Source organism: Cyanistes caeruleus, chromosome 9 (assembly GCF_971803275.1).
Source record: "Cyanistes caeruleus chromosome 9, bCyaCae1.hap1.1, whole genome shotgun sequence".
In the NCBI taxonomy this organism is placed as follows: domain Eukaryota; kingdom Metazoa; phylum Chordata; class Aves; order Passeriformes; family Paridae; genus Cyanistes; species Cyanistes caeruleus.
The window spans coordinates 31474982-31490284 of NC_141709.1; the positions used below are offsets into that span (position 1 = coordinate 31474982).

The 15303-nt window shown below is 42.4% G+C and overlaps 1 protein-coding gene across 14 annotated transcripts in view; it reads left to right on the forward strand.

Moving 5' to 3' along the window:
- Nucleotides 1-15303, forward strand: part of FGGY (FGGY carbohydrate kinase domain containing) — a 279434-nt gene that overhangs the window by 153906 nt on the left and 110225 nt on the right. For 13 of the 14 annotated variants that reach the window (XR_015273696.1, XM_086841676.1, XM_086841677.1 and 10 more), the window contains 3 exons: nucleotides 10163-10375; nucleotides 12202-12313; nucleotides 14061-14212. Coding sequence is in view for 13 of the 14 variants with exons in the window: in XM_086841673.1 (XP_086697799.1) it covers nucleotides 10163-10375; nucleotides 12202-12313; nucleotides 14061-14212 (477 nt within the window). In the remaining variant the exon portion in view is untranslated. Of the gene's footprint in view, nucleotides 1-5755; nucleotides 6256-10162; nucleotides 10376-12201; nucleotides 12314-14060; nucleotides 14213-15303 lie in introns of all 14 variants that reach the window. The other variant, XM_086841679.1, reaches the window with a different exon arrangement.

Below are 15303 nucleotides of genomic sequence, written 5' to 3' on the forward strand. Positions count from 1 at the left end.
TCGGCGCGGCCGCCCGTGAGGGGAGCGTGCCGCCTCAGCGCGGCGGCAGCTCCCGCCCCCGCCCCTGTCCTTTTCCCTGTCCCTGCCCTTTCTCCGCCGTGACGCTCGGAGGATCCCGTCCTCCTCCGTTAGGGCTCGGATCTGCTGCTCTAAAAGGAGGTGTCGCGTTCGTGTTGTTGTTTAATCATCAGCGCCGCCTCCTTCCTCAGGGAGCCCCTCGCCGCGGCCGCGGGCCCCGTGCGGCGCGTCCCGGCCGTGCGTGGGCTGAGCGGTCACATCGCTCCAAATCAGCTCACAGCCTGCTTTTCGTGTAGCCGATAGGATTTACGTCCTTCTGGCTGTCCCAAATTGCCTCCTCCTGACGTTTCTCTACCGCACGGCACAGTTCTCTACGATGCAGTTACATATGTAACTCCCACTGTAATTCAGTGGGAGCGGGGCTGCCCTTGACAGCCCCCAGGCAGGCCGGGGTGCCCAGTGCCAGAGGAGGCATTTGAGGCTGCCCAGGGCTGGGGTGGGATCCTCCCAGCGCCTCCTGTTCTCTTGGATCACCTTTATCCCAGCTACCTTCCCATGTGCTTCAAATACAGCTTCCTGGTGAGGGAAAAAGGAAAGGCACACACTGATTTCTTGGTGGTGTTCAGTGACAGGACGCGAGAGAGTCTGAACTTGTGTCAGGGGAGGTTGAGGTTGGATAGTAGGAAAAAGTTTTCCCCCAGAGGGTGGTTGGGTTCTGGAACAGGCTCCCCTCGAAGGGGCATAGAACCAAAGCTGCTAGAGCTCAAGGGAGCATTTGGACAATGCTTTCGGGCACATGGTGTGACTCTTGGGGTCCTGTGCAGGTCCAGGAGTTGGACTCCATGATCCTTGAGTTTCCTTTCCAGCTCTGCTTATTCTGTGATTCTGTGAAAGGGCAGCACTCAGGTGACCTGGCCTGCACAGGTGGGATACAGACATCACTCACGAACTTGCCTAATTCTCCATATCCCCAGGAGATTTCCATAAATGTAGTCTCCAGTCTCATCTCTCTGGCACAGGTGCTGCTGGCACTGGTGTCCTGCTGCCACCACTGCCTCCCTCGTCCTTGTGCAGCTCCCCTTTCTGGCACCTTCACAGCCCTGTCTCCTTGTCATGCGCCTGTGATCCCGGGCAGCTCCTGGGCTGGCACGGAGCACACCCCAGGAACCTGCTGGAATTTACTCGTGCTTGGCTCCAGAACTTCCAACACGGCCGTGTTCCTCGCTGGTGCCAGGCTCTGCACCAGTGAGGAACTGGTAACTTGGCAGATTCCTTCCCTGCTGAGGTGCCTGGGATTTGTTAGGAAGTTTAATAAACTTAGCACCAGTGCTCTTCTCTGGAGAACACTTACGAAACAAATTTCAGGGAAGTAGAGGAGAGGGCTCGGTCATCTCGGAAGTTTTTAGAAAGTAATAAGCAGACACATTGTTGGGAAGGTGGTCTTGTATTTCATTCTCATGTATTTTCTTATCCTGGAAGACCATTTTCTTAAGTAGTTGAGGTCAATTTTTTTCTAAGTGTATTTAAATATAATACAAAAATAATGAAATTTTAAAGGCTCTGTAATGTTAATGGTCCCTTTCATTCAGGAATGTACATGAGCATATATTAAAAAAAAAGAGACACTTCTTTTTTCCTGGGAAGGGTGTCTGGGATGGGAGCGTGAATGCAGGGAAAATTGATTGCTTTAGGGACAGCTGTTCCCAGCGATAAGAATCGTGGCAGAAATAAATTTATAGCGTCAGGAGAGACTAAATAAACTAGTTCTATGTTAGGAAGTTTTTATGTGTATTCTTAGCCATTTCTATTACTTCATTCTGTGTTTCTCAGTTAAATTATGATTTTAAAATGTTGGTTCTTTTGAATAAATAAATAACTGGTTTTGTGCAGAATTAGTGTTTCTTTTAACCTAAGCTAATATGCAACCCCACTTCCTCTTAAGTAGTTGTGACAGGAACTTCGGGGTGAGTATTTTTGGAATTGCAGCCCAAATAAATGTTTAATTTTAAACTGACAGATTACTTGGGGCTGTCATTCTTCTCAGGCTTTTACTATGCAAGAGTGAACAAATCTTGTAAAATAAACCGTGTATTGGGCTTATGGACACATGTTTGCTTCTGGGCTGAGCATCTTGAAGTGGTTTGCAGCATGTCTTTAAAAATTTATTTCACTGTTGCATCTACTGCTGGCCTAAGTGCTCCAGTATCTGCCAGGAGTAATTATAGGCAGTTGGTTCAGATGTTGCTTAAATGTGTAAGCCTTGATGGGAAATGCAGTGGATTTCAGCCAGAATGCTAATTTTGATGTTTTATCATTTCATAAAACTGTGAACTCAGAACAAATTATTTTTATACTGATCTGCTGATATGTAATCACAGGGTTACTGCCAGATTCAACCGTGATGTAGCACCAGAATCTAAAGATGGGATTAAAGATAGAATATCAGCATTGCCCTAGGTTGGCTAATTTGTATCTATTGTGGCATAATGGCTGTATTTACCCATGTACCCTGCATGGAAGCTCCTGGTGCCAAGGCTGGTTTGCTGCAGCAGTGCAGTTTAAAGCTTTTATGTGAATTGTAATTCTACCTTTTGAATTGCATTCTCCTCCAAATTACATTTTATAACTTAAACTGATATTTTTCAAATTCATGTTATTGTGCTAGGCTGTATTTATGTTATACTGCTTTTTTTTGTGGTGTGTGTTTTGTTGGTTGTTCAGGGTTTTTTAATTGTTTCTCTGTTTTCATCATAGCGTAGAGTGGAAAAAAATAAAAAAGTCACAGTACATGAATCAATTTTACAGGAGAAGAGCAGAGATTATTCTCTCTGTCCATCACAGGTAGGTTAAAGTGGTAGAGACACAGGGATATGAAAGATCTTCCTTAGCATTAGATTGATAAGCTGGTGAATCCAAACACTTGGGTCCATCAGTCATTTTGGAGCCTGTTACCTCTTTTCAACTAGTCATGAAGCTGCTACAGCCAGAATTTATGTAATAATTAGATGGCATTTTTTCCCCCTCAGTCAATGTAAACAAGATAGTGTCTTCTTTCAGGGCTTCAGGCATTCTGCAGTGTCATCTGGGACACGTCTGTCTGCCAGGTCATTAGCACAGCCTTTGGGGATGTGTGCAGCTGCAGCGTCAGAGCAGGGAATGGATCTCAGGAGCGTGGTGTGCATGGGTTGTGTCCACTGCCATTGCCAGGCTGGGGAAAAGAAGGGGTGCTGCTATACACCCCCTTATTCCTTAGGTTCTCCTGCCTGAAAATTGTATCCTGGCATTAACTGATCAACATTTCCTCTGCTGGACAAATTGGAGGTTATGGCAAGTGTTCAAAATCCTGTTGCTGCGTGAGTGCACCTGTGATGTTCATGAGCATCAGGGTTTAGTCCTGAACTCCTGATAATGGCTGGGAGGTTGCCACTGATGATGCAGGATCAGACCCTGCTTTGGAAGTGATGGCCCAGGCCCAGCAGGGCCCAGAGAGCTCCAGAGGGAATTGGAGCTGTTGGTTTTCCCCAGAAGGCTGTGTCTTCTCATCTGATATAGCCCTTTTCTCAGCCTTCCTTTTTCCTGAGAGCTTCTCTCCGCAGCTGTTTCCTGCTGTTCCCGGGGTTAGGTGAGCTCAGGAGCAGGGGGAGCTGCACTTGTTTCCTTTGTGTGGCAGAGTTAGAGGTCAGGGAGCAGCAGGGCAGCCGGGTGTGCTCTGCATGGGGCTTGTGCTGATACAGAGCCCATCAGGGCATGCAGCAACCTCAGCAGAGCCAGGGAAAACCAGGGTGAGCAGTAGTCCCAAGTCTTCTCCAAGCATGTAGTTGGAAGGAGCTCCTGGATCCCTCTGTTGTGAGGCCAGTGTTTTGGGACTTGCCTGAAGCTGGGAATCCCTGGCCAGTTCTGTGCTCCTGAGCACAGCACCTCTCAGCTGACACCAACACATTGTTTTCCTCCTGCAGCATCTCCGAGCAGTATCTCCACTTGCCTGATGTGGCCTTGGCATTATTTCTTGCTGTTTATTAGTACTAACTACTGCATACTGTGTTGTGTTACTTGTGTTACTGCCACATCCATGAGCACTCAGGGCAGGAAAATGCTTTTTGTCTTACCTGACCATGTACAGATTGTGAGTTCAGCTCAACACCCATGGTCTGTGGATAGCTGCAGTGAGGCCTTTGGGGTGATTCAGAATGCAATGGAATCATGACTGCATGGAGAAAGTAAATACACAGCAATTGCTTAATGTCTCCTCTGGCTCAGGAACTCAGACACATCAAACAAAACTAGCAGGTGGCATGCTCAGAACAAACCGAAGGTCTTTTTCTTGCATTGATTACACAGAACTTTATAACTTGTTACCACAGTGGTTTGCAGTTAAGAAAGTTTCCCTGGATTCAGAAAGAGCACAAACAAATTTAGAGAGGAAAAAGCCTTCAAGGTCTGCTAATCCTAAAGATAAAATTTCTGGCTCAGGAAGTGCCTTTACTATAGATAGCAGGACGAAAGGTGTCCTGGGGAAGTACTGCGGGATGAAAAGGGCAGGCATATGCTTTTCTTACGGCTTCTGCTGTTTGTGGAGGATCCTGGGCTAATTGGATCTTTCATCTGACCCAGCACAGCCATGCTCTGCTCTTTAATCAGGGGCCAGAATGCCATTGCTCCTATTTGATCATCAGTACCACAGGCTGTGTCTGCCTGTGTGAGCTGGAGACAGGAACTGGAAGGAGAGCAGAAAATTCTTCTGTTTAGTACAAGCTCTTCTTAAGCAGAATATTGAGAAAATCAACTTTGTTGTACGTGTAAGAGCTTGGTATTTACTGACACTGGTCATGCTGACATCCTTCTGCTGTTCCTGAGTGAGAGAACTATGTAGGCAGTAGAGGCTGAAAAGAAATAGTTTTTGGATCTGTTTTTTTAGAATAATTTAGTCATTTTCAGTTCTCCACTTACTGGTTACACCAGGATAAACCCGAATATGCCTTGCTTTTTATCAGAGCAGGTGGAAGTAGTTTGGTCTGAAAATATTTAAAATCCAAAAGACAGAATTAGAGGGCAGAGGGCAGCAATGAAGTAATGACTTTGTCTTGGACACTGAAAGCAAGGGGAAGAAAAAAGATCTGGAGAGACATTACAGCAAATTAGTACATGGTGAATTATTTATAGAGAGAAAAGGAGATACTAGAAAATAGTAGAATATTTTCAGTCCTGCCCATGCTGGGATTTATTGACACTGCATTACAATGTTAGAGGGAGAGTTGGAAGGTTTGGATGGAACAATCTAAATTTTACAGGAGTGGAGTCAGGGTTGGATCCTACTACAGAAATCTTCCACTATTTGAAACTGTTTCTCCTTGTAAGATGTGAGGAGGCTTCACAGAATGTACCAGAGAACTGATGAAAGAATATAGAGGTGTTTGGTTTTCAGTGAAGAAGCATGTTTTCCCCAGCTCCATTTTTACTTATTCCAGTTTTGTTACTGTTAACACAGTCCTCACATTCCTAAGACTGTTTGGGGTAGGGAAAAGGGGAGGTGAGGAGTGCTTTTGTTCCTTGTGTTTGTTTTGTTTGCTGTGGGGTAGCTGAAAAATAAATGCTTGTTGATAGTTATAGCATAGTCCCTTGGGCATTTAAGGATATTTTCTATATTAGTACTGCCCTTCACCACAGCGTTAGAATTCCCCATCTGCTCCTGCTCTCCCACACAGACATGTGCCTTCTTTCTCTTTCCATGTTCCAACAGGAATTACAGAAGCTGGAAGAGGAAAGGGAGTTCACTGTCTTCAAGGAGATACTGCCACTCTACCACCACCACTTGTATTGGTTACCTAACTCTAGCAAGCCAACAAAGTGCTGAATTTCCAGTATAATGTCAAAAGGGCTTGTTTTGCTTTATGTCCTTTCTACAGTTGAAAAGCAGCTTTCCTTTAGCATGTTTAGATCTTTTCACGCAAAGCTTATGGAGCCTAATTTGATCCTGTTAATCTTTTTCTTGGTAACCCATAGGAAATCACAGCTGCACTACTAAAAACACACAGTTTATCCACAATCACTGGGTCTGGGCAGCCCACAGCGTTCCAAAGTTCAAAGTTTAAAACAGACATGCCAGTCCTTCCTAATTCCTTGTGTTGAAGTACACAACACCATAAAGTCTAAATTGCTGCTGCTGAAAGTTTGTGCTGAGCTTGGGCCTGTGTTGATGTGAGACTACAGCCCCTCCTGCCCCGTGGTTTTAACAGAAAGGTAGGTCCTGGCAGCTCAATAACCGTGAGGTGAAGTAGGACAAACAAGTCTAACAGTGCTCATGAAAAACTCATCTGGTTACTTACCCATTCCTTTTAAATTAAAGTAAATAATGTTAAGGATTTTTTAAAAAATTCTTAATATTTTTGCAACTGAGTGTCACCCCTCCTTTTTCTTTCTTCATTGCCTATGTGGGAACACTAACACATTTGTATAAGGATAAACTGGGAAGTCTGTGGTTTCCAGCATGCACATTTTGAATAATATTTATACAGACTATTCTTTAATGTGCCATATAAATATTTATCATATGCTGTAGCTTTTTGATCATAAATGCTTGTTTGAAAAGCCATTCTGTCCCTGCTGTGATTTGCAGGCCATTGCTGGTTTAGTACTTGTAGGGAATTTTGGCTTCTTGTCCTCACTTAGCAGTTACAGTCATGGATTAACATGGTCAAGCTGGACATGTCTTTTAATTTTACTTTTTTCCTCTGCCCCCTCCTTGTGTTTGCAAGTTCAGATAATAAGTTGAAATATGAGGCTTGAATTCTGCAGTGGACAGACAAGGCTGTATTGCAGTTCTAGAGGCCTTTTTTTCTTGTCTGCAAGGAGCCAGGCTTCCTGAGTTTAGATAGTTCAGGGATTTAGAAGGTACTGTCTTCACTGCCTTCCACCCCTTGGAAGTCCATGAACATGCATCATCCATGCATAAAATATTTTGGTGTCATGTTAGGAGTATTGTGCTTGATGAACTGACCTGTCTGACTGGACTTTCAGGACATTTTATTTCAGTAATTTTTCTGGTTCATTTTTCCTTATGATTGTATTGCCTGCAGAAGCTAAGAATCCAGCAGATAAAAAAATCCAAACTGTTTTATTTGCACAACAGTTTTCTTTTCACATGGCAATGAAGGTTGGTGTACAAATGCCAAAGCAAGAAGCTTGTGCAGGGACCTTCTGCTGCCCCTGAACTCCATTAAAAAGTTCTTTCAGCTCCGATTTTGGAGCTTCCTCTTGTACCAAAGGAAACTTTTGGAAACAAAATAGAATGACAACATTCCTCTTTAAAATTCTTATCACTGTACTTCGGCTAAATATTTTCCATCAGCTTCTCTGCTGAGTTCTTAGGTTCTCAAGAAATACCCTTGGGCAGAGTCCATAATTGCTGACATTTATGACCGGGAGATGACAGTGCTTTTTGTGGATGGGGTTGATAAGTAGGTGGCATAGCAAGTGTTTGGTATTCCAAAAAAACCCTTGGCATCAAATTATGTTTTTGCAAGCAGATCAGATCCTGTTGCAGAGACACTTTACTTTGAACAGCCTCTGTAACTTAGTGCTTGCTGTTCTTGAGGAAGGATTAATATTTACTTTTAGCCTTTTTTTTTAATGAGATATTGAGTGCTGCTTTGTGCATCTAGGTGAGCTTTATTCAGAAAGAGACCAATTAAAATAAGTTTGGGGTTCTTGCTTTTGTACTGTCACTTAACTCTTTCCTGTTCCCACTGACTGACAGCAGTAAACTGATGGATGTGCAAAGGTTGATATGCACTGCTCAAGCACACAAACAAACTCTGCTTCCTGCCCAGTCACTCACACAGGCACATCCTGGTTGCTTAGTAAGGAGAAAAAAGGAAAGTAAACATTACATGGGCAGATTGGGTTCCAGGTTTCAAATGTTTGTGGGAAGAATCCAATGCAAAGCCATAATTTCAAGTGCTGAGTAGGAGGTACTGTGAGCTTAATTCTCTAACATCTGCTAAGCTTGTTCTCTAAGTAGCAAAAACACATTAATGAGCTAAAATCAAGGCTGCCATACAAGGAAGAGAAATTTGGAGTAATATTGTGTGTGAGCAGGAGGCAGGATATAAAATACCCCTTTTGCTATTTGTATTTTGTGAAAAGCAAGTAAGAAGGATTTGCCTGTGTTTAAAAAAAAAAAAAGAATCTGGTTTGCAGCTTGTGGTTTATTCTCAACTTTTTGTGAGTCAGCAGCTAAAGGCAGAGCCGAAATAGGGGAAAAACAGGGAAATTCGTGAGATAGTATCAGGAACAGTATTATGCAATGCCTTTGTAGTAAAATTTCTCACAAGGAACTTGCAGCACCTGCAGCCAGCCTTTGGAGCTTTGGGGAGGTGGATTGCAAAATGAAGAAGTAAATACCATGTTGGAAAGAATGTCTTAAAACTGCTTTTCCAGCTGAGGGCTAAGAGGGAGAAGCTGAGTGCTGTCACCCGCAGGTGACAGATGCAGTATTAATCACCCGTAGCAGCAGAGTTGTCCTCTCTGGCAGAGGGATTGGCTTTTGTTCCTCTGACCAGGTCACAGAGCCAGGGCCAAGAAAATAAAGCTGGCTTTCTTGCCAATATTCCTAGGTGTTAGACTCATGGCACACCATTATTTTTAGCTGATTGCTCATCGCTTGGACACATGACCTTGCTTAACGAGATTAGTGCGTGTTGCACCTAATCTGCTGGGCAGAACCAGCATGCTGGCAGGCAGCAGCCAGGATTTCCAGCAGGACCACAATATGCTCTGTAGCTTGGAGTTTTTTCTACTTTCTGACAGTATTAGAAGCTGATGGTCTGTGCAGCTACTCTGGTGACCCTGCACGGTGTGAGCAGAGTGCGGTGTGGTGACTGCATTGGTCTGTACCAGGGACAGAACTCCCTCGTGCTGGCCAAGCAAAGAACAAAACCATGGACCCTGGACCCAGCAGTGGGATCTGGGCATAAAGTGCCAGACTGAAGCAGGAAAAAATGATTGTGTGATCACAGAGCTCCACAGACTGACCACATTTCCATGAGCTGTTTAAGGGGTGGGAAGAAGGGAAGCCTCAGTTGGTTTCTTCAGCCATGACATTGTTTTATGTCATTTTCAGTGCAAATTAAACTTTGTCCTAATGAATTATTATCCAAAATTTCCCAAGATAGGGGGCTTCTTTTTTTCTTCTCTATTTCACCTGCTGCCTCTAACCCTCAATGATTGTAGATTTGTGATATCCATCAGCAGCAGTGGTTACAAGCCAGCCATGGATGTGGCAGACACATACATTGTGCCTGTAGATCTTGACCTGCACTCAGTGTTATTATTAAGAGAAAAAAATTAATTTGAAATGTGAATAATCATATTTGGTTAATCAGGACTTTCAAAATCTTTCCCCCTTTGTCTATATTCCTCCCTCTAACCACCCCATATGCCATATCCAGAAATTATCCAGGTCACTTCTTTAGGAGAAGTGGGCTGTTTTTAAGTAGAGCCATTTTAATGCTCTGTAAATACCATGTGTTTTAAATACCAATTTATCCATTCATTTTCTGAATATCAGAAGCTATGTGTCAGCTGAGTTGCATGTGTTTCAGGGATGTAAAAGGTTCATACAAGCATTAAACGTGGTACTTGTCTGATGTTTCAAATACTTCTATCAGCTCTTAGCATTCTCACAGCTTGATTAAAATGTAAATGTTAACTATTAATTAAGAACAAGCTGTGAGAAATTAGGAATAGTGTATTTGTCACTGTATTAAATGTCAAATAGTTAATATAGTGAAATAAGCAACTCATTGTGAATAATTAAATCAATTAACTTAACCTCACTTTGTTCTTGTAGGATGTCAGAGTAGGCAGAGATTTCACACCATGCTCTCACAGCTCAACACATTTTCAGAAAATTATTTTCTGAGTCTTTAAAGCGGTGTGAATTGATGGTAGAGAGCTCTTGGAAACTTTATTTATTCTTTTTTTCATCTGGGTAACATGTACCTGACTGTCACATAGTTACTTTATAATTACCAGCATCACAACACAGGTGGGATGTTTGGCTTGATGGGAGGCAGCAGCTCTTGGCACTTTTTCCATCAGTCATTTTATCTGCTTTTAACCCCTTTTTTTTCTTTTCCTTCAACAGGTTTTATTAAAAATGCCGGGTGAGAAGCAGACTGCAGTGAAATACTACGTCGGAGTTGACGTGGGCTCAGCCAGCGTTCGTGCGGCTCTGGTGGACGGGTTTGGGACGGTGGTGGCACATGCAGAACAACCCATCCAGATCTGGGAGCCCTCGCCAGACCACTATGAGCAATCCTCTGCAGACATCTGGGCTGCCTGCTGCTCTGTCACAAAGGTGGGCAAGGACAAAATGAAGGATTTGTATTGCAGGTGGTTCTACAGATTTTGAATGTTCATGGTCCTGCAGTCCCCATGCCTGTCACTTCCACTCGGGTCTGTTTGTGCTGTGTAACTTGTGACCATTAGAGGCACCTTGAGACTGATGTAGCCTCACAAATGTCTGTTTTACTGGTGAGGATTTGAGGGCCAGAGTGAAAAAACTCATGCTACAACTGTAAATAGAATCAGAGACATTTTGTGCTGTTAACTGCAGAGGGATTTACCCACTGTCTTCAAGTCTCACATCTGTGAGCTTTGTTTAGTTGTGTATGCTATGCCCACAAGACAGTTCTTGGAGGAGTCAAGGTTGCTCAGAACCTGGCAGTGCATATATCTTGAGATCTGCTTTGGGCTGCTCTGGGGTCATAAAGAAGTATTTATTGTAGAGAAATTGAAATCTGGTTTGTGGATGGCCCCTAAAGTAACACTTTTTATCCTCATTATAAGAGGTTCCAGTATTGTAAGACCAAAATAAATATCTGTGGATAGTATCAAACATAAAACCAGATTGAAATAGACTTTACTGCAGGGGAAAATTTGTGCCTTCTGATCCAGGGCTCTGTCTGTACATGCTGGAGGTAAAGGTAAATTAGAGACCTTGCTTGCAGTGCACACAGGGCCATTTCATCTTCCTCACTACAGCCCTTGCCTTCTGCATGTTCTAAGGTTGGCTTTTTAAATATTCATGATTCGCTTGGTAATTTGCAGATGGACTGTTCACCCATTGTCTTGTTATTGATCAGTCTTTTCAATCATTAATGAGCTTGGCTCTGCAGAAATGCCCTGAGATGGAGCAGAGGGGGTGAGTGGATGGAAGGAAAAGAAGGGAGTGGCAGGAGTGATAGGGAAAAACAGCTTGACGTTAAAGCAGGACAAGTCTTCCTCTGCTTATTTGATTTTTCTCTGAGTGGCTTTGTTCTTGCTCTGGACCTCTGTAAATGCAATCTCTTATATTTAAGCAATAAAGTGGTCTCAGAAACTGCAGTTCTACAGAGCCAGTAAGAGACTGGCACTCTGCAAGTCTACTGAAAGTCTTTCCTTATAGTACTAATTAAAATAATGATATTTTTATTGTTGCTGAGAAGTGGCAATTTATTACCGTGCTACATTTTAGGTGTCTTGCAACCTCATTTGGCACTTAATCCTTGAGGGTGTTGTGTTTTTTTTTCCAGTGCTGCTGGAAGCCATGAGGTTCAGGCATTTTGGGGCAATGGTTTGGTTTTTTTTTTTTTGAAAACCTTCCAAAAAATGTGCTGTTCATGCTCTTGGTAGCTGAACAGAGGTGTGCATTGCAGAAGTGTTATCGAGGCTACAGGTTTTGACCAACTTTAGTTTTGGGACCCTTCAGTATTGCAAGACAAACACAATTTTACCAAAGCAATTCTGGAAGATTGTTGCTTCCACAAGCAGGAATTCAGTGAAGTAACTGATGGAAACACTTGGTCCTAATCCTGGTCCATATTTCATATCCAGTTCAGCTCCGAGCTTTAGAAAAGAGAGAAAATTGACATTGCAAGTTTTCTGCTACCTTTTTTTACTGGTATTTTTGTGCTTCCTACTTTTATCCAGGACTGTGGATAAAGACCTCTGAATTTGGATTTGAAACACAAAGAATTTCTGGTAATTTGATGGGCTTTTGATTCAAAGTTTTAAAGAACACTGAATTTAGGAAATTTCAGAGTTTGAGCTAACTTGTAGCTCCTTTTGTTTACTCAGTAGTTCACATGGCACTTGCACATGCATGGATATATTTGTATTCCTGTGTGTTTCGTGTATTTTCAGGAAGTTGTCCGTGCAGTGGATGCCAGCCAGATCCGAGGGCTTGGGTTTGATGCTACCTGTTCCCTTGTTGTGGTGGATAAACAGTTGCAGCCTTTGGCAGTCAACTCTGAAGGTATGGCTCCACACAAAATGTGGTGCTGCTGTGTGAGTTTTACCACTGATGGGAGGGAACTTTCCTTGTCCTCCAAATGCCAAGTGGTGGGGCTGACTCTTGGAGATGGAAATGACACAAACTCTTTTTTATAAGAGGATTTTTTTCCCTGGTTTTATTGTTTTAATTTTACTGCAAAATTATATCTGAGATGAGAATTACTTACTTTGGTTAAATATTTGGCATCCTAAGATGACATTAATTCATCTTGGCACTGAGAAATTGCTTCGTAGGGAAATCCATGCTCATTTTTCTTTTCGGCATGTTTTCTTCTCCTTCAGACTGTACTGCTCACTGGCTAAAGGAATGTTAAAAATGTTAGTGTAGTCTAACTGCTTGCTCTGTCATGGAGCTGCAGGCAAGTTTAGTTTCTGTATTGTATTATACTAGTGTTCTTTCTTTGTCTAGGACAGTGCTAAACATCAGAAACAGTCTGTGACCTTTATCTAAAAATCTGGGGGAGTTTTCATTAATTTTTGGGTAGATGATTTAGAAGAATCACAAAAAGCCTGTGCTGCACTTCTTTTACCCAGTGAATTCCACTTAAGATTAGGTGTGTGCTATATCAGCAGTTACAAAGACATAATGATAATTCTGTGTATGCTCCCCTTCTATTCTCAGATGTGTTTGTCATCTCCTATCCTTCTCAAAAAACCAGCTTTGCCCCCAAAATGTCCTTCTCTAAATTTAGATTTGATTATTTATTTTTCAGTTTGAGAGTCTCTTACAATCTGTTCAATGCCTAATGATGTCTGGGGTTATTTTGGGTCTAATGAGTCAAATTCAGTTCTCATTTTTTGTGCTCTGATATCCCCAAGAACTTTGAGTTTACACAGTGGTGGTGCTAAACAACAAGACAAGAATTCACTCAATACTGTAATGGTGTGAAGAGTCTTGCACTGGTGGTGTTTCAGGCAGTTTCACAGTTCTGAGTTGTATTTCAATCAATTTTAGAAATACTGATGTGCCTCACACTTCTGCCTTGTTTTGGACTATGTTTTCAAGATGATGCTCGATTGGCTGTGCTGTGGAGTGTGCAGTGTACTTAGCCAGAGAGGAATCTGCAGTGTCACCTGGATTACTGTTCTCTCTGTCTGGCAGGTCCTCTGGAGGTTAATTTGGATAAAATGTTCTTTGCTTCTTGTTCTCATTTGTGTGTGATGCAGACTTGCCAAATGCTTTTTCCTTGCACATCCAAAATAAAAGCATTTCAGCAAATTACCCCCCTTGAAACAGTATTTCGGAAAGGAATTAGGGATGGTTCTTCTCATAACCATAGAAGAGGAAAGAGAATCCCTGTAGCTCATTGAGTTAATTTCAATTCATGACATAATTGTTCAGATCTTGTCACATTTTAGTTTTTGGTCACCAAAATGTTCCTTTGTTGTTTTAATAAATATGTGTACTTTGTCAGGAAGTTTGGGCTCTTTGAATGAAATACAAGAGACCATGGTGTTTCACAGTTCCTGGATGCTCATAAGCCTGACTGGTTTCAGACAGCATTCTCAGTGCTCAGCATGTCCTAAAGTTGGCTCAGAGGGCTAAAATTTTACTTTTGGATACCCACTGTGAATCATTAACACAAAAAGAATTTGAGTTTTCAGTGTAGAAGTGAAAGTGCAAAGCAGTTTAGAGCCTAGTAACTTACAGTGTTGATCTGGGGTTAAACCAGAGCTAAAATAACTTTTTTTTCTGTTTTTCCCCCAAGGACAGAACCATAGGAATGTGATCATGTGGATGGACCATCGTGCAGCGAGCCAAGTCAAGCGCATCAATGCCACCCAGCACAGAGTTCTGAACTATGTAGGGGGAGCCATGTCTGTGGAAATGCAGCCACCTAAATTGCTCTGGATAAAGGAAGTGAGTACATTTAACACTGGTACATTTTTACTAGTGATTTGTGCCTTTGTTAATTCCTGAGAATGGGATTTCTAAAACGAAAGTCTTCAGTCTTAGCATTGAGCACCAAGGTGTGCAGAATAAGGTCAGACTTAAGCTGTGATTTAAACCTTTTGAGGTTCTTTCTTCCTCTTAATTTTGTAGAAATATATTTGATTTTATTGAAATTGAGTGTTTCCTGAGAGAAACATTCCATACGTCTTCCTTATCTAAGATTAGATATACATACAAATAGAGGTACAGATAATAAATGAAGTATCCTAGGATTTAGTTATGGAGGTGTATTTCCTACTCCAGCTGGAGCCTGGAGTGCCAGAGGAGTGTCTTTGGGGCATCCAGCAGTGCAGGTTGTGATGGCCTTGGCTGCTGGTAGAGGAACTCTCCACTTCCAGTTTCAGTTTAGCTCTGTCCCATCAGCAGGAATAAACCATGTGTAGAGGGAAGGTGCCCTGTGTGTAATGTGGAGCTCTACCTCTGTCTCCTGTCTTTAAATTTGGTGTGTTACAATGATCTATGGCCTCTTCATAACAACTGTCAGATAAAAGGAGGGACACTTGCCACTTGAAATTTCTATAATCTCCTCCAGCCTGGCCTTTTACATTTGGCCTCAGTGATGCTCACTGTCATTTTAACAAAGCCCAAATGTAAATTACTTGCTGCCAGTTTCAAGCACTCAAATGCTGTACTTACAGACATGAGACATTATATTATAACAAGGTGCAGATTGGGGAAAGTCAAAGGAATTAACTGGTAGAAGCAGGTACTGACAGATTAATAATAATAGAGGGTAATAAATGTTGATAATGATACATGACTATCCATCTCCTAGTTCTTCCCTTCTCATACATTAGTCATTTTATAAATAATAAAATGTAAGCTGCAAAAGCATTAAATGAATCCTTTGCATTTAAAGCATTTTTATATTGCAAGGTCTGGGATATCAGCACCTGGCTGCTCAGGAAATACAGATTATGGGGTGTCCAAATGTGGTCACGTGGAGGTGTGAGTCTGCTGTGACCTCAAAGCCCTGTGCACGATTGCTGTGGTGTAAA